General features: G+C 32.5%; 1 protein-coding gene across 3 annotated transcripts in view; it reads right to left on the reverse strand.

Moving 5' to 3' along the window:
• The window catches only part of LOC141394895 (uncharacterized), a 37,582-nt gene that overhangs the window by 10,053 nt on the left and 3,407 nt on the right, over positions 1-24,122 (reverse strand). For all 3 annotated transcript variants that reach the window (XM_073970040.1, XM_073970042.1, XM_073970041.1), the window contains exon 2: positions 17,799-18,109. In XM_073970040.1, coding sequence (XP_073826141.1) covers positions 17,799-17,892 — 94 coding nt within the window. In that variant the 5' untranslated portion in view covers positions 17,893-18,109. The remainder of the gene's footprint in view (positions 1-17,798; positions 18,110-24,122) is intronic.

Raw genomic sequence — 24,122 nt, forward strand, 5'->3', positions numbered from 1 at the left:
AAGTGGATTTTTTAAATAATATTTTTCACCGACCCTTAGACCAATAAACGTGGATTTTTTAAATAATATTTTTCACCGTCACTTAGACCAATAAACGTGGATTTTTTAAATAATGTTTTTCACCGACGCTTAGACCAATAAACGTGGATTTTTTAAATAATATTTTTCACCGACCCTTAGACCAATAAAAGTGGATTTTTTAAATAATATTTTTCACCGACCCTTAGACCAATAAACGTGGATTTTTTAAATAATATTTTTCACCGACACTTAGACCAATAAACGTGGATTTTTTAAATAATATTTTTCACCGACCATTAGACCAAAAAAAGTGGATTTTTTAAATAATATTTTTCACCGACCCTTAGACCAATAAAAGTGGATTTTTTAAATAATATTTTTCACCGACCCTTAGACCAATAAACGTGGATTTTTTAGATAATATTTTTCACCGACCCTTAGACCAATAAACGTGGATTTTTTAAATAATATTTTTCACAGTCACTTAGACCAATAAACGTGGATTTTTTAAATAATGTTTTTCACCGACGCTTAGACAAATAAACGTGGATTTTTTAAATAATATTTTTCACCGACCCTTAGACCAATAAACGTGCATTTTTTAAATAATATTTTTCACCGACCCTTAGACCAATAAACGTGCATTTTTTAAATAATATTTTTCACCGACCCTTAGACCAATAAACGTGGATTTTTTAAATAATATTTTTCACCGACCCTTAGACCAATAAAAGTGGATTTTTTAAATAATATTTTTCACCGACCCTTAGACCAATAAACGTGGATTTTTTAGATAATATTTTTCACCGACCCTTAGACCAATAAACGTGGATTTTTTAAATAATATTTTTCACCGTCACTTAGACCAATAAACGTGGATTTTTTAAATAATGTTTTTCACCGACGCTTAGACCAATAAACGTGGATTTTTTAAATAATATTTTTCACCGACCCTTAGACCAATAAAAGTGGATTTTTTAAATAATATTTTTCACCGACCCTTAGACCAATAAACGTGGATTTTTTAGATAATATTTTTCACCGACCCTTAGACCAATAAACGTGGATTTTTTAAATAATATTTTTCACCGACCCTTAGACCTTTAAACGTGGATTTTTTAAATAATATTTTTCACCGACCCTTAGACCTTTAAACGTGGATTTTTTAAATAATATTTTTCACCGACCCTTAGACCAATAAACGTGGATTTTTTAAATAATATTTTTCACCGACACTTAGACCAATAAACGTGGATTTTTTAAATAATATTTTTCACCGACACTTAGACCAATAAAAGTGGATTTTTTAAATAATATTTTTCACCGACCCTTAGACCAATAAAAGTGGATTTTTTAAATAATATTTTTCACCGACCCTTAGACCAATAAAAGTGGATTTTTTAAATAATATTTTTCACCGACCCTTAGACCAATAAAAGTGGATTTTTTAAATAATATTTTTCACCGACCCTTAGACCAATAAAAGTGGATTTTTTAAATAATATTTTTCACCGACCCTTAGACCAATAAAAGTGGATTTTTTAAATAATATTTTTCACCGACCCTTAGACCAATAAAAGTGGATTTTTTAAATAATATTTTTCACCGACCCTTAGACCAATAAAAGTGGATTTTTTAAATAATATTTTTCACCGACCCTTAGACCAATAAAAGTGGATTTTTTAAATAATATTTTTCACCGACCCTTAGACCAATAAACGTGGATTTTTTAAATAATATTTTTCACCGACACTTAGACCAATAAAAGTGGATTTTTTAAATAATATTTTTCACCGACCCTTAGACCAATAAAAGTGGATTTTTTAGATAACATTTTTCACCGACCCTTAGACCAATAAACGTGGATTTTTTAAATAATATTTTTCACCGACCCTTAGACCAATAAACGTGGATTTTTTAAATAATATTTTTCACCGACCCTTAGACCAAAAAAAGTGGATTTTTTAAATAATATTTTTCACCGACCCTTAGACCAATAAAAGTGGATTTTTTAAATAATATTTTTCACCGACCCTTAGACCAATAAACGTGGATTTTTTAAATAATATTTTTCACCGTCACTTAGACCAATAAACGTGGATTTTTTAAATAATGTTTTTCACCGACGCTTAGACCAATAAACGTGGATTTTTTAAATAATATTTTTCACCGACCCTTAGACCAATAAAAGTGGATTTTTTAAATAATATTTTTCACCGACCCTTAGACCAATAAACGTGGATTTTTTAAATAATATTTTTCACCGACACTTAGACCAATAAACGTGGATTTTTTAAATAATGTTTTTCACCGACCCTTAGACCAATAAACGTGGATTTTTTAAATAATATTTTTCACCGACCCTTAGACCAATAAACGTGGATTTTTTAAATAATATTTTTCACCGACCCTTAGACCAATAAACGTGGATTTTTTAAATAATATTTTTCACCGACCCTTAGACCAATAAACGTGGATTTTTTAAATAATATTTTTCACCGACCCTTAGACCAATAAACGTGGATTTTTTAAATAATATTTTTCACCGACCCTTAGACCAATAAACGTGGATTTTTTAAATAATATTTTTCACCGACCCTTAGACCAATAAACGTGGATTTTTTAAATAATATTTTTCACCGACCCTTAGACCAATAAACGTGGATTTTTTAAATAATGTTTTTCACCGACCCTTAGACCAATAAACGTGGATTTTTTAAATAATATTTTTCACCGACCCTTAGACCAATAAACGTGGATTTTTTAAATAATATTTTTCACCGACCCTTAGACCAATAAACGTGGATTTTTTAAATAATATTTTTCACCGACCCTTAGACCAATAAACGTGGATTTTTTAAATAATATTTTTCACCGACCCTTAGACCAATAAACGTGGATTTTTTAAATAATATTTTTCACCGACCCTTAGACCAATAAACGTGGATTTTTTAAATAATATTTTTCACCGACCCTTAGACCAATAAACGTGGATTTTTTAAATAATATTTTTCACCGACCCTTAGACCAATAAACGTGGATTTTTTAAATAATGTTTTTCACCGACGCTTAGACAAATAAACGTGGATTTTTTAAATAATATTTTTCACCGACCCTTAGACCAATAAACGTGCATTTTTTAAATAATATTTTTCACCGACCCTTAGACCAATAAACGTGGATTTTTTAAATAATATTTTTCACCGACCCTTAGACCAATAAACGTGCATTTTTTAAATAATATTTTTCACCGACCCTTAGACCAATAAACGTGCATTTTTTAAATAATATTTTTCACCGACCCTTAGACCAATAAACGTGGATTTTTTAAATAATGTTTTTCACCGACGCTTAGACAAATAAACGTGGATTTTTTAAATAATATTTTTCACCGACCCTTAGACCAATAAACGTGCATTTTTTAAATAATATTTTTCACCGACCCTTAGACCAATAAACGTGCATTTTTTAAATAATATTTTTCACCGACCCTTAGACCAATAAACGTGGATTTTTTAAATAATATTTTTCACCGACCCTTAGACCAATAAAAGTGGATTTTTTAAATAATATTTTTCACCGACCCTTAGACCAATAAACGTGGATTTTTTAAATAAATTTTTTCACCGACCCTTAGACCAATAAACGTGGATTTTTTAAATAATATTTTTCACCGACCCTTAGACCAATAAACGTGGATTTTTTAAATAATATTTTTCACCGACCCTTAGACCAATAAACGTGGATTTTTTAAATAATATTTTTCACCGACACTTAGACCAATAAACGTGGATTTTTTAAATAATATTTTTCACCGACACTTAGACCAATAAAAGTGGATTTTTTAAATAATATTTTTCACCGACCCTTAGACCAATAAAAGTGGATTTTTTAAATAATATTTTTCACCGACCCTTAGACCAATAAAAGTGGATTTTTTAAATAATATTTTTCACCGACCCTTAGACCAATAAAAGTGGATTTTTTAAATAATATTTTTCACCGACCCTTAGACCAATAAAAGTGGATTTTTTAAATAATATTTTTCACCGACCCTTAGACCAATAAAAGTGGATTTTTTAAATAATATTTTTCACCGACCCTTAGACCAATAAAAGTGGATTTTTTAAATAATATTTTTCACCGACCCTTAGACCAATAAAAGTGGATTTTTTAAATAATATTTTTCACCGACCCTTAGACCAATAAAAGTGGATTTTTTAAATAATATTTTTCACCGACCCTTAGACCAATAAAAGTGGATTTTTTTAATAATATTTTTCACCGACCCTTAGACCAATAAACGTGGATTTTTTAAATAATATTTTTCACCGACACTTAGACCAATAAAAGTGGATTTTTTAAATAATATTTTTCACCGACCCTTAGACCAATAAAAGTGGATTTTTTAGATAACATTTTTCACCGACCCTTAGACCAATAAACGTGGATTTTTTAAATAATATTTTTCACCGACCCTTAGACCAATAAACGTGGATTTTTTAAAAAATATTTTTCACCGACCCTTAGACCAAAAAAAGTGGATTTTTTAAATAATATTTTTCACCGACCCTTAGACCAATAAAAGTGGATTTTTTAAATAATATTTTTCACCGACCCTTAGACCAATAAACGTGGATTTTTTAAATAATATTTTTCACCGTCACTTAGACCAATAAACGTGGATTTTTTAAATAATGTTTTTCACCGACGCTTAGACCAATAAACGTGGATTTTTTAAATAATATTTTTCACCGACCCTTAGACCAATAAAAGTGGATTTTTTAAATAATATTTTTCACCGACCCTTAGACCAATAAACGTGGATTTTTTAAATAATATTTTTCACCGACACTTAGACCAATAAACGTGGATTTTTTAAATAATATTTTTCACCGACCATTAGACCAAAAAAAGTGGATTTTTTAAATAATATTTTTCACCGACCCTTAGACCAATAAAAGTGGATTTTTTAAATAATATTTTTCACCGACCCTTAGACCAATAAACGTGGATTTTTTAAATAATATTTTTCACCGACCCTTAGACCAATAAACGTGGATTTTTTAAATAATATTTTTCACCGACCCTTAGACCAATAAACGTGGATTTTTTAAATAATGTTTTTCACCGACGCTTAGACAAATAAACGTGGATTTTTTAAATAATATTTTTCACCGACCCTTAGACCAATAAACGTGCATTTTTTAAATAATATTTTTCACCGACCCTTAGACCAATAAACGTGCATTTTTTAAATAATATTTTTCACCGACCCTTAGACCAATAAACGTGGATTTTTTAAATAATATTTTTCACCGACCCTTAGACCAATAAAAGTGGATTTTTTAAATAATATTTTTCACCGACCCTTAGACCAATAAACGTGGATTTTTTAAATAAATTTTTTCACCGACCCTTAGACCAATAAACGTGGATTTTTTAAATAATATTTTTCACCGACCCTTAGACCAATAAACGTGGATTTTTTAAATAATATTTTTCACCGACCCTTAGACCAATAAACGTGGATTTTTTAAATAATATTTTTCACCGACCCTTAGACCAATAAACGTGGATTTTTTAAATAATATTTTTCACCGACCCTTAGACCAATAAACGTGGATTTTTTAAATAATATTTTTCACCGACCCTTAGACCAATAAACGTGGATTTTTTAAATAATATTTTTCACCGACCCTTAGACCAATAAACGTGGATTTTTTAAATAATATTTTTCACCGACCCTTAGACCAATAAACGTGGATTTTTTAAATAATATTTTTCACCGACCCTTAGACCAATAAACGTGGATTTTTTAAATAATATTTTTCACCGACCCTTAGACCAATAAACGTGGATTTTTTAAATAATATTTTTCACCGACCCTTAGACCAATAAACGTGGATTTTTTAAATAATATTTTTCACCGACCCTTAGACCAATAAACGTGGATTTTTTAAATAATATTTTTCACCGACCCTTAGACCAATAAACGTGGATTTTTTAAATAATATTTTTCACCGACCCTTAGACCAATAAACGTGGATTTTTTAAATAATATTTTTCACCGACCCTTAGACCAATAAACGTGGATTTTTTAAATAATATTTTTCACCGACCCTTAGACCAATAAACGTGGATTTTTTAAATAATATTTTTCACCGACCCTTAGACCAATAAACGTGGATTTTTTAAATAATATTTTTCACCGACCCTTAGACCAATAAACGTGGATTTTTTAAATAATATTTTTCACCGACCCTTAGACCAATAAACGTGGATTTTTTAAATAATATTTTTCACCGACCCTTAGACCAATAAACGTGGATTTTTTAAATAATATTTTTCACCGACCCTTAGACCAATAAACGTGGATTTTTTAAATAATATTTTTCACCGACCCTTAGACCAATAAACGTGGATTTTTTAAATAATATTTTTCACCGACCCTTAGACCAATAAACGTGGATTTTTTAAATAAGATTTTTCTAAGAATAATTAAAAGATCTATAGTCTTCATTATACTTATGTTAACAAAACCACATTTAAAGAACACAAAATATGGCTAAAAAGCCTGGTACCATACAAACATTACGATAAGCCTTATTGCATTCTAAATGGCCAAAGTAATAGCTTGTGAATAATAATTATATCACTTGCAAGGCGATAAGCTACAAAATGCAAATCGTGTTTATTCGAAGCTCGTGAGCGTAACACACCCAATCTGTAAACACTTTTGCAAACATTTGTACATATATTGGTCAAGTTCAAGTTGCAGTGCGAAGACAGTGTAATAGTAAAACTATTTCCTTACTCATCAATGCCTTCAAATATGTGCTATGACAGATACTCCTGGTCTCTCCACACCACCACTATCTCTATCCGCCACCCCTTTTGAGTGATGAATACAAATGAAAATGCACTTTGCTTGGCACTAGGAATTTTTATTTACCCATCGAATGTTTGGAATATAAATAACAAAAAAAATGCAACAACAACAAATAATGCAAATATTGCTATTTTCTCTGCCTTCTGTAGCACCACGGACTAGGTCTCATTGTTTGTTTATAATAATTTCCCATATCAATATTTAGTTTTCATTAAATAGTTGTTAGTCGTTGGACTGTTAGTCGGTGGATGTGAGTACGACGCACGTATTGAGTAGATATTTGTATGTTACGAATGGGGTTCCAAACAAAAAATATTTAAAATGAAAAAATATATAAAAAGGGAAAATACTGAAATAAGAATAATTTATTAATGTAGGAGGTTGGTTATGACCAATTTCCATTGGCTACTCCAGGGTATAAAATATATTAAATTGTTTCATTGAAATCCTTATGTCAATAACAAATTATTTTAGTATAAACTTCACATGACTTATTGTTCGCCTTATTTCTTTAGATAAACTACTGAATAGTTGTAGCAGTTAACATGTTTATAATTCACCTGTCTGGTTAGTCCCCCATTCTAATAAATGTTCTACTTAACTTGCAACTAAACGTATCTTTACAACAGTGGCAGTGATTTACACTCGAAATCAGTGGAAGATATCTTTATAAATTTGCAATTATCATTTTTATTAGTGATGTGCAAATTTTATAACAGTTCCACTTCATATTTATAATACTTAGATTAAGTTTACAATATTGAAGCGATAAATGTTTGTCAGCAGGCACATGTTTCTGTTTGCAGATCAACCAGTCATATAACACCAACAAACGTGGATTTTTTAAAGAAAATTTTTTACCAATCTTCACAACAATGAACGTGGATTTTTAAAGGATATTTTTCAACCACCATCACTACAATAAATGTGGATTGTTTAAAGAATATTTTTCAACCACCATCGCCACACAAAACTTGTATTTTTAGAAAAAAAAAATACCCGCCAACAACAATAAACGTGGATATTTTAAAGAATATTTTTCACGGACCCTTATACCAATAAATGTGGATTTTTTAAAGAATATTTTTCACTGACCCTTATACCAAATAAATAAACGCGGATTTTTTAAAGAAAAATTGTCACCCGGCATCATAAAAATAAACGTGAATATTTTAAAGAAAAATTTTAACCCGGCATCATAACAATAAACGTGGATTTTTTAAAGAAAAATTTTCACCCGGCATCATAACAATAAACGTGGATTATTAAAAGATAAAAATTCAACCACCATCATAACAATAAACGTGGATTTTTAAAGAAAAATTTTCAACCACCATCATAACAATAAACGTGGATTTTTAAAGAAAAAATTTCAACCACCATCATAACAATAAATTTGCCACCCAGAATCATGGTAATAAACGTAGATTTTTTAAAGAAAAATTTTCCCCCACCTTCACAGCAATAAACGTGGATTTTTTAAAGAAAAATTTTCCCCCACCTTCACAGCAATAAACGTGGATTTTTTAAAGACAAATTTTCCCCCACCTTCACAGCAATAAACGTGGATTTTTTAAAGAAAAATTTTCCCCCACCTTCACAGCAATAAAAGTGGATTTTTTAAAGAAAAATTTTCCCCCACCTTCACAGCAATAAACGTGGATTTTTTAAAGAAAAAATTTCCCCCACCTTCACAGCAATAAAAGTGGATTTTTTATAGAAAAAATTTCCCCCACCTTCACAGCAATAAACGTGGATTTTTTAAAGAAAAAATTTCCCCCACCTTCACAGCAATAAACGTGGATTTTTTAAAGAAAAATTTTCCCCCACCTTCACAGCAATAAAAGTGGATTTTTTAAAGAAAAATTTTCCGCCACCTTCACAGCAATAAACGTGGATTTTTTAAAGAAAAATGTTCCCCCACCTTCACAGCAATAATCGTGGATTTTTTAAAGAAAAATTTTTCCCCACCTTCACAGCAATAAACGTGGATTTTTTAAAGAAAAATTTTCCCCCACCTTCACAGCAATAAACGTAGATTTTTTAAAGAAAAATTTTCCCCCACCTTCACAGCAATAAACGTGGATTTTTTAAAGAAAAAATTTCTTCCACCTTCACAGCAATAAACGTGGATTTTTTAAAGAAAAATTGTCCCCCACCTTCACAGCAATAAACGTGGATTTTTTAAAGTAAAATTTTCCCCCACCTTCACAGCAGTAAACGTGGATTTTTTAAAGTAAAATTTTCCCCCACCTTCACAGCAGTAAACGTGGATTTTTTAAAGAAAACTTTTCCCCCACCTTCACAGCAATAAACGTGGATTTTTTAAAGAAAAATTTTACCCTACCTTCACAGCAATAAACGTGGATTTTTTAAAGAAAAATTTTACCCTACCTTCACAGCAATAAACGTGGATTTTTTAAAGAAAAATTTTCCCCCACCTTCACAGCAATAAACGTGGATTTTTTAAAAAAAAATTTTCACCCACCTTCACAGCAATAAACGTGGATTTTTTAAAGAAAAAATTTCCCCTACCTTCACAGCAATAAACGTGGATTTTTTAAAGAAAAATTTTCCCCCACCTTCACAGCAATAAACGTGGATTTTTTAAAGAAAAATTTCCCCCCACCTTTACAGCAATAAACGTGGATTTTTTAAAGAAAAATTTCCCCCACCTTCACAGCAATAAACGTGGATTTTTTAAAGAAAAATTTTCCCCCACCTTCACAGCAATAAACGTGGATTTTTTAAAGAAAAATTTTCCCCCACCTTCACAGCAATAAACGTGGATTTTTTAAAGAAAAATTTTCCCCCACCTTCACAGCAATAAACGTGGATTTTTTAAAGAAAAATTTTCCCCCACCTTCACAGCAATAAACGTGGATTTTTTAAAGAAAAATTTTCCCCCACCTTCACAGCAATAAACGTGGATTTTTTAAAGAAAAATTTTCCCCCACCTTCACAGCAATAAACGTGGATTTTTTAAAGAAAAATTTTCCCCCACCTTCACAGCAATAAACGTGGATTTTTTAAAGAAAAATTTTCCCCCACCTTCACAGCAATAAACGTGGATTTTTTAAAGAAAAATTTTCCCCCACCTTCACAGCAATAAACGTGGATTTTTTAAAGAAAAATTTTCCCCCACCTTCACAGCAATAAACGTGGATTTTTTAAAGAAAAATTTTCCCCCACCTTCACAGCAATAAACGTGGATTTTTTAAAGAAAAATTTTCCCCCACCTTCACAGCAATAAACGTGGATTTTTTAAAGAAAAATTTTCCCCCACCTTCACAGCAATAAACGTGGATTTTTTAAAGAAAAATTTTCCCCCACCTTCACAGCAATAAACGTGGATTTTTTAAAGAAAAATTTTCCCCCACCTTCACAGCAATAAACGTGGATTTTTTAAAGAAAAATTTTCCCCCACCTTCACAGCAATAAACGTGGATTTTTTAAAGAAAAATTTTTCCCCACCTTCACAGCAATAAACGTGGATTTTTTAAAGAAAAATTTTCCCCCACCTTCACAGCAATAAACGTGGATTTTTTAAAGAAAAATTTTCCCCCACCTTCACAGCAATAAACGTGGATTTTTTAAAGAAAAATTTTCCCCCACCTTCACAGCAATAAACGTAGATTTTTTAAAGAAAAATTTTCCCCCAACTTCACAGCAATAAAGGTGGATTTTTTAAAGAAAAAATTTCCCCCAACTTCACAGCAATAAACGTGGATTTTTTAAAGAAAAATTTTCCCCCACCTTCACAGCAATAAACGTGGATTTTTTAAAGAAAAAATTTCTTCCACCTTCACAGCAATAAACGTGGATTTTTTAAAGAAAAATTGTCCCCCACCTTCACAGCAATAAACGTGGATTTTTTAAAGTAAAATTTTCCCCCACCTTCACAGCAGTAAACGTGGATTTTTTAAAGTAAAATTTTCCCCCACCTTCACAGCAGTAAACGTGGATTTTTTAAAGAAAACTTTTCCCCCACCTTCACAGCAATAAACGTGGATTTTTTAAAGAAAAATTTTACCCTACCTTCACAGCAATAAACGTGGATTTTTTAAAGAAAAATTTTCCCCCACCTTCACAGCAATAAACGTGGATTTTTTAAAGAAAAATTTTCACCCACCTTCACAGCAATAAACGTGGTTTTTTTAAAGAAAAAATTTCCCCTACCTTCACAGCAATAAACGTGGATTTTTTAAAGAAAAATTTTCCCCCACCTTCACAGCAATAAACGTGGATTTTTTAAAGAAAAATTTCCCCCCACCTTCACAGCAATAAAAGTGGATTTTTTAAAGAAAAATTTTCCCCCACCTTCACAGCAATAAACGTGGATTTTTTAAAGAAAAATTTTCCCCCACCTTCACAGTAATAAACGTGGATTTTTTAAAGAAAAATTTTCCCCCACCTTCACAGCAATAAACGTGGATTTTTTAAAGAAAAATTTTCCCCAACTTCACAGCAATAAACGTGGATTTTTTAAAGAAAAATTTTCCCCCACCTTCACAGCAATAAACGTGGATTTTTTAAAGAAAAATTTTCCCCCACCTTCACAGCAATAAACGTGGATTTTTTAAAGAAAAATTTTCCCCCACCTTCACAGCAATAAACGTGGATTTTTTAAAGAAAAATTTTCCCCCACCTTCACAGCAATAAACGTGGATTTTTTAAAGAAAAATTTTCCCCCACCTTCACAGCAATAAACGTGGATTTTTTAAAGAAAAATTTTCCCCCACCTTCACAGCAATAAACGTGGATTTTTTAAAGAAAAAATTTCCCCCACCTTCACAGCAATAAACGTGGATTTTTTAAAGAAAAATTTTCCCCCACCTTCACAGCAATAAACGTGGATTTTTTAAAGAAAAACTTTCCCCCACCTTCACAGCAATAAACGTGGATTTTTTAAAGAAAAATTTTCCCCCACCTTCACAGCAATAAACGTGGATTTTTTAAAGAAAAATTTTCCCCCACCTTCACAGCAATAAACGTGGATTTTTTAAAGAAAAATTTTCCCCCACCTTCACAGCAATAAACGTAGATTTTTTAAAGAAAAAATTTCCCCCAACTTCACAGCAATAAAGGTGGATTTTTTAAAGAAAAAATTTCCCCCAACTTCACAGCAATAAACGTGGATTTTTTAAAGAAAAATTTTCCCCCAACTTCACAGCAATAAACGTGGATTTTTTAAAGAAAAATTTTCCCCCAACTTCACAGCAATAAACGTGGATTTTTTAAAGAAAAATTTTCCCCCACCTTCACAGCAATAAACGTGGATTTTTTAAAGAAAAATTTTCCCCCACCTTCACAGCAATAAACGTGGATTTTTTAAAGAAAAATTTTCCCCCACCTTCACAGCAATAAACGTGGATTTTTTAAAGAAAAATTTTCCCCACCTTCACAGCAATAAACGTGGATTTTTTAAAGAAAAATTTTCCCCCACCTTCACAGCAATAAACGTGGATTTTTTAAAGAAAAACTTTCCCCCAACTTCACAGCAATAAACGTGGATTTTTTAAAGAAAAATTTTCCCCCACCTGCACAGCAATAAATGTGGATTTTTTAAAGAAAAATTTTCCCCCACCTTCACAGCAATAAACGTGGATTTTTTAAAGAAAAATTTTCCCCCACCTTCACAGCAATAAACGTGGATTTTTTAAAGAAAAATTTTCCCCCACCTTCACAGCAATAAACGTGGATTTTTTAAAGACAAATTTTCCCCCACCTTCACAGCAATAAACGTGGATTTTTTAAAGAAAAAATTTCCCCCACCTTCACAGCATAAACGTGGATTTTTTAATGATAAATTTTCACCCAACTTCACAGCAATAAACGTGGATTTTTAATGATAAATTATCATCCAACCTCACAGCAATAAACGTGGATTTTATAAAGAAAAATTCTCACCCAGTATCATAACAATAAACGTGATTTTTTTTAAATATTTGTTCACCAACCCTTAAAACACTAAATGCGGATTTTTTAAAAAATGTTTATTTTAAAAAATTTTTTAAATAATATTTTTCACCGAACCCTAGATAAATAAACGTAGATTTTTAAATAATAATAAATTAATATAAATATTAATTTTTTTTGTTTAGGCTCCAGATCACGTAAAATATTAACTGCTCCCATTTTATTTATCTGTCACCTTCAGAGATAATCATAAAATAATAAATAAATAATATAAACCCCAACCACTTTATGGGGAGTACTATTTTGTGTGAAAATTACCATATTTAATAAAACACTTTCTATTGAAGCGTTTACTTGAAGAGCGTTTTTATCAATTAACACCTAACGCTTGTGTACACAGACGGATATTTTCCGACATCATCGTGGTATTTAAATTAAACATGTTGTTTTATTATGATAATTGCAATAATTAACATTAGCCTAATGAGAAAAATCTAAAAAATCCAAAAATTCTGAATTAATTAACTATGTTTATCTAATAGTCAGGGTATGTGATGTCGGGCGAATGAAAACACAGAGCGAAACAGGTGTTGGCCTAACAAAAAAAACGGCAACACCTACAATGTGTTTTACAACAAAACACAATTCTTCTAAAAAATATTTAGAAATGTTAATTTAATTAGTATAATGCTTTTGAATAGAGGTTTTCTCCCAACAATGGATGTTTCATGTCTAATTGAATTTTCGTTGTATGGAATCACGCTACATTTAATTTAATAATAAGAACTTTAGACCGGTTGTTATAGCCACACCATTCAGTCATAATTGTAATTTGACACTATCGAACAATGTCAATGTGTGGTTGCATGCCGTTACACACAACATTTAAGCCAATTGAAATTCCCTTAGTTATGTCATTCGACGGTGATGAGATTTTTCGCGTCACCAACAACGTTTCAAATTTCACTGATTACTAACGTTCTTTGCATTATCGAATTTGAAAACAATTCCTCATTAGCTAATCAATACATATGGCAACAATACATACTTGAAAATGCTTTTACTTTGATGACCTTATCAGATAAAGGTGTGTATGTGTGCCGCCGGGTTTATATATCAAAAGATTTTAATTTGATTTATTTAGATTTCTAATAAGAAACTACTCCAGATAACAGCACAACCCTCAGTATTATATATTAGAACAACGATAGATTAAAACGGCTATAGCTCAGCAAGCAATTCTCGAAATATCACAACAAATATAATTGATAATAATTAGACAAACAACATAAAAGAGTTAACAATTGTAGATTCTAGATAGTCAGGTATTATTCTATACGCCAAGTTCGGCACATGTTGGCTCACATTCCTACCACAACGCGTTGAGCGTCCGTATTAAACAAATACGAAAAATCCATAACCCCATTTAAGACAACCGAAACGCGATGAAAACTTTAAACATTTTCTTCATTCGTAAAAACAAATAATTTTCATGCACAAAAAATATATTTTATTTTTTGTTTTGCATTTGTTTTCAAAATACAAAACATTCGGTTAGAGTTGTAAATATCACTATGCAACACTGAAAATGCAAACAACTTCTAGTATGCATTTTTTGAAAGCACATATTGAGACAACAAAACCCCTAGTAGGGTTTCGTCCTGTCAGATCCAGTTCGGACTTTATGGCCTCATCTAAACCGAGCTAAAACTACAGTTTTTGCCATTTGTCGCGTCTGTATCTCAGAAAAGATTACAAATTTGGCCTTGCTGTTTTTGGCAATATTGTAGCCCTAAACTAGTAGAACCTATCTTTTGAAAAGACCACATAAGAGTCACTACATCCAAGGCATCAAAATCGATAAAATATAGAAAATTGTACAAAATTGCTGAAATTCTGGTCAGTATCAGCTAAACTATTGGGAGTTGAACCAAGTAACCTTCTCCAAAAATCTTCCAAATAAAGTTCTCAACAATTCTTTAGAACATTCTGAACTCTAAAATGCTTACTTCATGTTGTTTCAGCGGTATTTTGCATCATATCTTTTACAACACGTATTTCAAACACAGTTCACACCAACAGTTTATTCTCGCATTTCGGATTTCACTACATTATTGAGATATTTATTAAATCGTCGTTGAAAAGTATACAGAAAACAACGTGATCGAGGCATTTTACAACAATGGCATGTTCTTAAGAGTTGTGTATTACATTCCAGCGAATAATTTTTTAAAAGAAAACATTAACAAAAAATTAACGGTTTTGGAGATATGCATATTTTTATAAAATTTGAGGCAATAAATGTAGTTTTTCGAGTTCATTATTTCTCCAAGTATTTTATTCTAGCCCTTATCTACAAATTTGCTTCAGAGGTCAGATGAAGATTCGCATAGGTTTCAGAGATATAGCCCAGAATTGCTTTAAAAAGTCAATATTTAACCATGGAGCCATAAAATCCAAGTTGGATCTGACACAACAAAACCCGACTGGGGCTTTGTCGTTTGGGTTTGTGCTTTCAAAAAATCCTCGGCTAAAATTGTGTCCACTAGATTACCCAGAATTTCTTTAAAAAGTCAATATTTAACCATGTTTAGATGGGGCCATAAAATCCAAGTTGGATCTGACACAACAAAACCCAACTAGGGTTTTTGTCGTTTGGGTCTGTACTTTCAAAAAATCCTCAGCTCAAATTGTTTGCACAAGATTACCTAAAAAATGTTGCACAGTGTTATCTATAACCGTTTTTAATGAAAAATATCACTGCGCGTAAATATGAAGATTAAAGCTTGGTGGGTGAAATATTCTTTTTGCCGATGAAAGTGGATGATGTTAATATTATGAACCCGGAAGGACAGTTAGGCCATAGGTCAAACTTCTGAGTTATAGTGAAATGGAATTTATGTTACGGGTTTATTTTCGTGCTCTTAAAGTCAGAAGTTTGACCTATGGCATAACTGTCCTTCCGGGTTCATAATATTAACTTCGTCCACTTTCATCGGCAAAAAGAATATTTCACCCACCAAGCTTTAATCTTCATATTTACGCGCAGTGATATTTTTCATTAAAAACGGTTCAATAATACGGGTTTTTTGTTTAAGCACCGAACTCAGGTAAGATGCTGTCAAAAAATTTATTTTCCCTGATTGGCAATTTTATTAGCTTTCTAATGGTATACATATAACCTTAATCGGTTACTTCAAAATTGGTTCAAAATCCTGGTTTTATATCGCTATATCCGGTTCAAAATATTAGATAACCGGATCTATTCTCCAAGAAAATTTGTCATTAACGTGTGTACAATATCGGGAGCTATATATGGTAAATATTTCAGATACATCCCAGATGTCAATATAAGCGATAACCAATGGGTATGTCTACCTACCAACACCTAACAAATAACGAATATACAGAAAAACAAAACATAGTTTTTTTCTGAACAAAAAACGGGTAAATGTCAAAAAGGACAATGAAAGCGTGACAATATCGATTTGTTGTCAATGAGAACCGTACCTAAAATTCTCTGAGCAATATTTTTGTGGAATATTTGGATGCTGTAAAATCTCATTTTGTGGTACTTTTACTACGGTTCAAGAAAGAAAGGACGAAGAGGACATGAAAGGAATTGAGTTAGAAGAATGAAATATTCTAAAAAAAGATTCGCCATTCGATTTGACTGAAGACATGTAATCTCAAAACGAAGCTACAATAACGGCAAACAGAGATATAAAACTATTTTCTTAAGCATCATAGGCGAAAATTCAAAAAATTCATTGCGCGATATCTCAGAAACTTGACCTATGGGGAAAATTTCCTTTTGGGTTCTTAATATACTCACTAAGGGCTTTCATCTCCAAAAGGAATTTTCCACCGCACAGAAGCCTTGTTGCACAGTGTAATTAATCAAAATAAATTTGGCTGAAACATATTCAAGAAATGTACGCCCAAATTATGCTGAAGGGGTTATTACCGGTAAAAAATGTGAAAGTTCTCGAGATGTTTCCCCGATTTATATTAGCTTATTTACATGGGACCTACATTTTATCGATGGCATTTCTTAAGAACCCACTTGTAGGGAAGTTTTTCATGGCTGAAATACTCAGGATATGTCACCGACATTACGCTGAGGAGTATATAATACAGACTCTACTATAAGATTCACTAAGAGCTAGAAATCTGAACCGCAAACATTAAATGACATGTAATAAACATATAGTAAGTCTGTCGCCCGCAAAGATAACGGATGCCAAGTGTTATTGAGGAGCTATAAACTAATAACCTTAACACTCCGACAAACAATGCGACAACAAACTCAAAGATTGTTATACCTTTGAAACTAAAATCTGTAATCATAAATCACAACTTACTTTTATGTGCCCGTATATGCTATGTGCCCGTAGCATTGTAGAAGGTTCCTAGATTTCTAGCCACGCTAAATTTAGAATGTTCATATTTTGAGGTGTTTGTTTTCATACCGATTCTAATCTAATCCATTTAATGTTTTCCGAGATATTATTGTTGTTATTATTATGATATGGGGATGTCTAAAGCGTTAGTTAGGCTGTGATATGCTTATTTTTAACAGGTTAGTGGGGGACAAAAATTTCATAAGAATTGAGACGGAAGCCAAACACAAGGTTGTCAAAGGAAAAAATCTTAGAAAGGTAATTCAAATGGTTTAATAGATACATTGTCCCGTTCAAGACTCGAACACACTACTTTTGGTGTGCAAGGTCGGAAATTATAACGGCTTCATCGCCATGACTCCCATCAACGTTGCAATGATCTTTTATTCCCACCACTCTATTGGATTAAAAATAAAAAAATGCCATCCCTAATATTGCCCTTGCTTTAAGGCCTCACATATAATTAACACATCTATATATTACCCTTACCAAGTCATAAACAATAACATTTAAAATAATTACAGCTTATTTATTTATTTTATTTTTTTTTGTTAAATATTTACCTGATAAGCATTGAGATGTAATAACAGCCACTATCACAGTGAAATACAGCATCATTTTGTTGACTTTGGTTGTTGTTGTAGTTGTGGCAGCCATAATTAATATGCAGTTGGGGTTTTTGTTGTTATTGTTGCAAACGTAGTAGTTGTTGTTGTATTTATCTTAATTATATTAAAACACTTTTCTATTGCGTTTATCACAATTTTTTTTTATTTTTTGTTATTGTTGTTACACTTTGTGTGGGCGAGATAATCACTTCAAGTTGTCCGAAATTTCAATTTAAAACTGTTTACATTACACAGATGAATGAAATCTGTAAATAAAAAAATGTGAAAATAATATGTTAAATATTTTGTAAATTTTTTATATGATGATGAATAATACAATTGGTTGTAAATTTAAAACAAATGATGTACTATTTGTAAAGTAATTAAGCTTAATCTCAGGTTTGTTGTTTTAAATTTAACAAGCGACAAGTTTTTTAAGTGGTAAAAGATATTATATAAGTGGACATAAGATAAGAACTTTGTTCCTTCCTCCGACTTTACACCTTGTTTTTTAATTGAAAACAACAAAGCTGAATTACTTTACAAGTAATAAGTAATACACATCTCAATAAAACTGTAAATTTAAATCAAAATTATTTAAATACAATAAATACAATTTCAGTTTTTGCCACTTTTTACACGGCTACTTTTTGCCACTTTCACCATTTAAAAAAGTAAAGGAACAATCCAATCGATAACGACCGGAAAAAATAATGGAATGGGATTGGAGGTAGAGGGGAATTTTTAAACACTAGCTTCTTGGTAGGCAGATATGATGAAGGTAATCTGATAACGCATACAGATCCTAACAACGTATACCTAATAAATGTATGCGAAATGTGCCTCATCGAAATAATGGTTTTAGATCACAAGTATGTAATTTAGCAATGTCCGTCCATATGTCTGTCCGCCTGGATGGAGAGCATGATAACACTGTGCAACATTTTTAAGGTGATCTTGTGCAAACAATTCGAACTGAGGATTATTTGAAAGTACAGACCCCAACGACAAGAAACCCTAGTTGGATTTTATGGTCCCATCTAAACATGGTTAAATATTGAGTTTTTAAAGAAATTCGGGGCTATATCTCTGAAACCAATGCGAATCTTCTTCTGACATCTGAAGCAAATTTGTAGATAAGGAAAAGAAAAAAATATTTGGAGCAAAAATGAACTCGAAAAACTGCAGTTATTGCCTCAAATTCCAAAATATATGCAAAAATTCCACATAATTTTTTTCTGAATATTTTCTTTTGGAAAAATATTCCCTGGAATGTAATACATAACTCTTCGGAACATGTTACTGTTGTAAAATGCCTCTATGCCGTTGTTTTCAGTAAATTTTTCAACGACTATTTAATAAAAATGTCAATAATGTAGTGAAATCCGTAATGCGAGAATAAACTGTTGGTGTGAACTGTATTTGAAAAACATGTTGTAAAAAATATGATGCAAAATACCGCTGAAACAACATGAAGTAAGCATTTTAGAGTTTCAGAATGTTCTGAAGAATTGTTGAGAACTTTATTTGGGAGATTTTTGCAAAAGGTTACTTGGTTCAACTCCCAACAGTTTAGCCGATACTGATCAGACGTTCAGCACTTATGTAAAATTTTCTATATTTTATAGATTTTGATGCCCTAGATGGAGTTTTTCTTATGTGGTTTTTTCAAAATATAGGTTCTACTAGTTTAGGGCTAGAATATTGCTAAAGACAGCAAGGCCAAATTCCTATTCGTTTCTGAGATAAAGGATAAATGCAAAAAAGTGTAGATTTAGCCCGGTTTAGATGAGACCATAAAATCCGAACTTGATCTGACAGGACAAAACCCTACTAGGGTTTTTGTAGTCTAAATATGTACTTTCAAAAAATGCATACTAGAAGTTGTTTGCATTTTCAGTGTTGCATAGTGTAACTCTCGAACGGATTAAACAGGGTTCAAGTTCGAAGATAGGCTATATCGGACCATGGGCTATATCGTGTACCTCCCCCACAAAAGTTCAAATTTTTTCGCAAAAAGTTATGCGCACGATAACCCTCGAAGGAACTAATCGACTTGGTCCATAATTTGCGCATCTTAATATTTCTACCAGAAGATGGGCCATACCGAATATTAGATGGAATTCGAAGGTCCACTCCTTCCAGTACCTCCCCCACAAAAGTTCGAAAATATTCGCGAAAATGGTATAAATGGATCTCGAAATATTTTGTCTAAACTTAGTTTATGTGTAGGTCCATTCCGTAGGCACCCTAAGTGCGGTTAAGGGTCTGTGCGAGAATCCTTTTTTACTTGCATTTTATCTAAACTTAGTAGTAGTAGTCGGTCGACTCCTTCCGGTACATCCCCCTCAAAAGTGCAAAAACAGATTTGTTCCAAACTTTGTATCTCCTAATATTTTTTTCCAAATTTGAACTTCGAAAATGGTCAATATAGGTCTTTTCCTTTTGTTTAAGTGCAGCTTAAGGTCTGTTTGAAGATCTTTTGGAAATTTATACCGATGCTACTCCTTGTGGTCCTGTTTACAGCGATATTATGTTTTTTATACCCTACACCACTATGTGGGGAGGGTATTATAAGTTGGTTTTGCCCAAAAAGTTTGTAAGGCATCGAAATAATGGTCGTAGACCCATACTTATATATACCAAAATGAATGTCTCGACGAGCTGAGTCGATCTGGCTATGTGTGTCGAAATTTTGGGTGTTGATGAGGGTCCCGGAGGGGAAGAAGCCTGACGAATATCACAGCTTTAATTGGGGACTTTTCAAAAGCAAAGCCTGACTATGAAAGTAGGAGATCCCATCTTTACAATGATGCAAACTAGGTCGGCGTAGGTGACCAAATAACGGAGATATTGCAATAGTCGGTAATACATCTCATTTTTCCATTTTTTTGGAAATCACGCTACAGGTCGCAATTTTGATCGGATCGTCACGAAATTTTGGGTGTCGATGGGGGTCCCGGAGGGGAAGAAGCGTATTGATTTTGGTGATGGTCGGATAATATTTAGGGGTCGTAATGTTCAAAAAACTTATTTGGATAAAAAGACATTGATTTTTTCCAAAGCGAATATCTCAGCTTCTATATGGGATATACCAAAAGCAGGACCTGACAATAAAAGTAGAAAATATCACCTTTCTAATGATGTAAAGTAAGTTCTCGTAGGTGATCAAACATCGAAGATATTACAATAGTCGCAAATAAAACCCAAATTTTCATTCTTGCTATTTTAATTATAATGACGAATGTCACAGCTTTGGTTCGGGACTTTCCAAAAGCAAAGCCTGACTATGAAAGTAGAAGATCCCATCTTTGCAGTGATGCAACCAAGTCGGCGTAGGTGGCCAACTAACGGAGATATCGCAATAGTCGGTAATACATCCCATTTTTCCATTTTTTAGGAAATCACGCTACAGGTCGAAATTTTGATCGGATCGTCACGAAATTTTGAGTGTTGATGGGGGTCCGGGAGAAGAAGAAGCCTATTGATTTTGGTGATGGTCGGATAATAATTAGGGGTCGGAATGAGCAAAAAAGTTATTTGGAGAAAAAGTCTACATTTTATTCCAAAACAAATATCTCAGCGTTTATAAGGGGTATATAAAAAGCAAAACTTGGCAATGAAAGCAGAAAATATCACCTTTGAAACGATGTAACGTAGGTTGTCGTAGGTGGTCACACAACGATGATATCGCAATAGTCGCTAATAGAACCCAACTTTTCATTTTTGCGATTTTAATAATAATGACGGATATCACACCTTTGGTTGGGGACCTTCTAAAAGCAAAGCCTGTTTAAGAAAGTAGAAAATCCCATCTTTAAAATTATGCAAATTAGGTTGGCGTAGGTGGTCAAATAATAGAGATATCGCAATAGTCGGTAATGCATCCCTCTTTCCACTTTTTGGAAATCACGCTACAGGTCGAAATTTTGATCGGATCGTCACGAAATTTTGAGTGTTGATGAGGGTCCGGGAGAAGAAGAAGCCTATTGATTTTGGTGATGGTCGGATAATAATTAGGGGTCGGAATGAGCAAAAAAGTTATTTGGAGAAAAAGTCTACATTTTATTCCAAAACAAATATCTCAGCGTTTATAAGGGGTATATAAAAAGCAAAACTTGGCAATGAAAGCAGAAAATATCAACTTTGAAACGATGTAACGTAGGTTGTCGTAGGTGGTCACACAACGATGATATCGCAATAGTCGCTAATAGAACCCAACTTTTCATTTTTGAGATTTTAATAATAATGACGGATATCACACCTTTGGTTGGGGACCTTCTAAAAGCAAAGCCTGTTTAAGAAAGTAGAAAATCCCATCTTTAAAATTATGCAAATTAGGTTGGCGTAGGTGGTCAAATAATAGAGATATCGCAATAGTCGGTAATGCATCCCTTTTTCCACTTTTTCTGCAATCACACTACAGGTCGGAATTTTGATCGGATCATAACGAAAATATAAAACTAATTATTAATTATTTTGGTTCAGTTCGCCTTAAGTCATTTGGTATAAAAGCCAGGTGGGTGAAAACTTTCGTATCTCCCTAAAAGAAATGTTTTCGAGTGAAAAGATTATGCACAGGGGTAGTGGTGTAGGGTATCACATAGTCGGCCCCGTACCGACTATAACCTTTTCTCACTTGTTTTTTTTTAGGCTAGTCTATGCTTCAAAACATAGTGGTCAAAAAATTCAAAGTTAAACGGTGACCAACTGCAATGACTGGTAGGCGCGATATCCATCGAAAAGATTGACTCCCAAAATAAGATCCACTTCCAAATTGGATTATGTCGATCCATTCCTTCAGCTACCTTCTTCGCAACACTTTTGAGCTTTTATTCAAATATATATTTTGGTCGGTAAGTGCATACGTCCAAACGAAATTGATCAAAAATCGATTTTAGTTGACTTTGATCACAATCGAAAGATCGAATAGTTGACTTATTAGTTAAAGGTAAAAATCGGAAGATCGAATATTCGACTTTTGACATCGATTACGTATTCCTAGGACGGAAACGAAGCCTACCAAGAGAAAGAGGTTGAAATACCTTCATACTCAATGTAGCGTGTCACCACATGGGGTAAAGTATATATGGTCACTATACCAAAATATGAACCTATGTTTAAGATTTTTGTTGCAAAAGTTTTGTGACCACTGGGAATCTCTCTACTTCGGATAAAAGAAATGCTGCCAAAATCGTCAAAATACCTAAAATCCGGAGGTGCAATTATTTGAGGACTGTACCAAAACGTGGGCCGATATAGCACATCTTCCAATTTATCCTGTCTGTTGCAAAAAGAAATTCGGATGTAAATTATTTCAATGCGTTACCAGCGGAAAAACAAACTTAATATACCCTCCAACTATGGTGGTGGGTATAAAAATTTTAAGAATATCAACTGGCCGGAGTTTATGAAATTTTAACACGATCCCAGAAGTGACTCTGAACTGAATTGAAGAGCAAAACTGTATAACTTTTGCCGTGTAGGTACTCGGAGAATATCCATCTTGAACTGGATCTAATTTTGAGAGTTATTTCTTTCGAAAGTTTTCGAGACAATCATCAATCAGAGATTTTGGATCATTATGGCTGGAAGCATAGACTAGCTTCGATAAAAAATGTCAACACTATCCTCGAACAGGCCTTAAGCGAAAATTTTTAAATTTAGTGAGGGTGATACCGGAAGGAGTTGTCCGTATAATTCATCATCAAATTTGATTTAAATTTGATAGAAATATTACAATGTTCAAAGGTTGGGTCAATGTCAGTATTTACTTTCGATAGTTATCGTGTCCACCAACCATTTTAAGTGGCCATCGTAGGATTTTTCAAGAGCTTTTGGACCATTAAGTCATCGTTCATCGAGCAGCCCTTTAACTGCATTTAAACTAAAATTTGAAACTTTTGTGAGGAATGTATCAGGAGTTGTTGTCCCAAAAAAAGCTTCTAGGAACTTGCTGTATGTTTGGAAGAAATTTTAGATGTGCAAAATTTCGGCAGAATTGAAATTGCTTCTACAACAAGTAAGAAAGTATCAGTCGCCTTTGCCGACAGAGATATACCCTCAGCCTTTGTATATTGAAACAATTTTTTCCCAAAATACGTATGTATTTAGGGCGTTTGAAACAATAAAAATGTTGATTAGGATTAAAGAGCAAAAGTTTTGCGAAGGAAATACTTAAAGGAATGGATCGACATTGACCATTATGGAAGTGGATCTCCAGCCACTACATATGGTGCCATAGGGGGTTTTTACACCCTTCGGGCTGTTTGCCCAAGA

This window comes from Musca autumnalis, unplaced genomic scaffold (genome assembly GCF_047663935.1).
Source record: "Musca autumnalis isolate F117 unplaced genomic scaffold, ASM4766393v1 scaffold_2, whole genome shotgun sequence".
Taxonomy (NCBI): Eukaryota; Metazoa; Arthropoda; class Insecta; order Diptera; family Muscidae; genus Musca; species Musca autumnalis.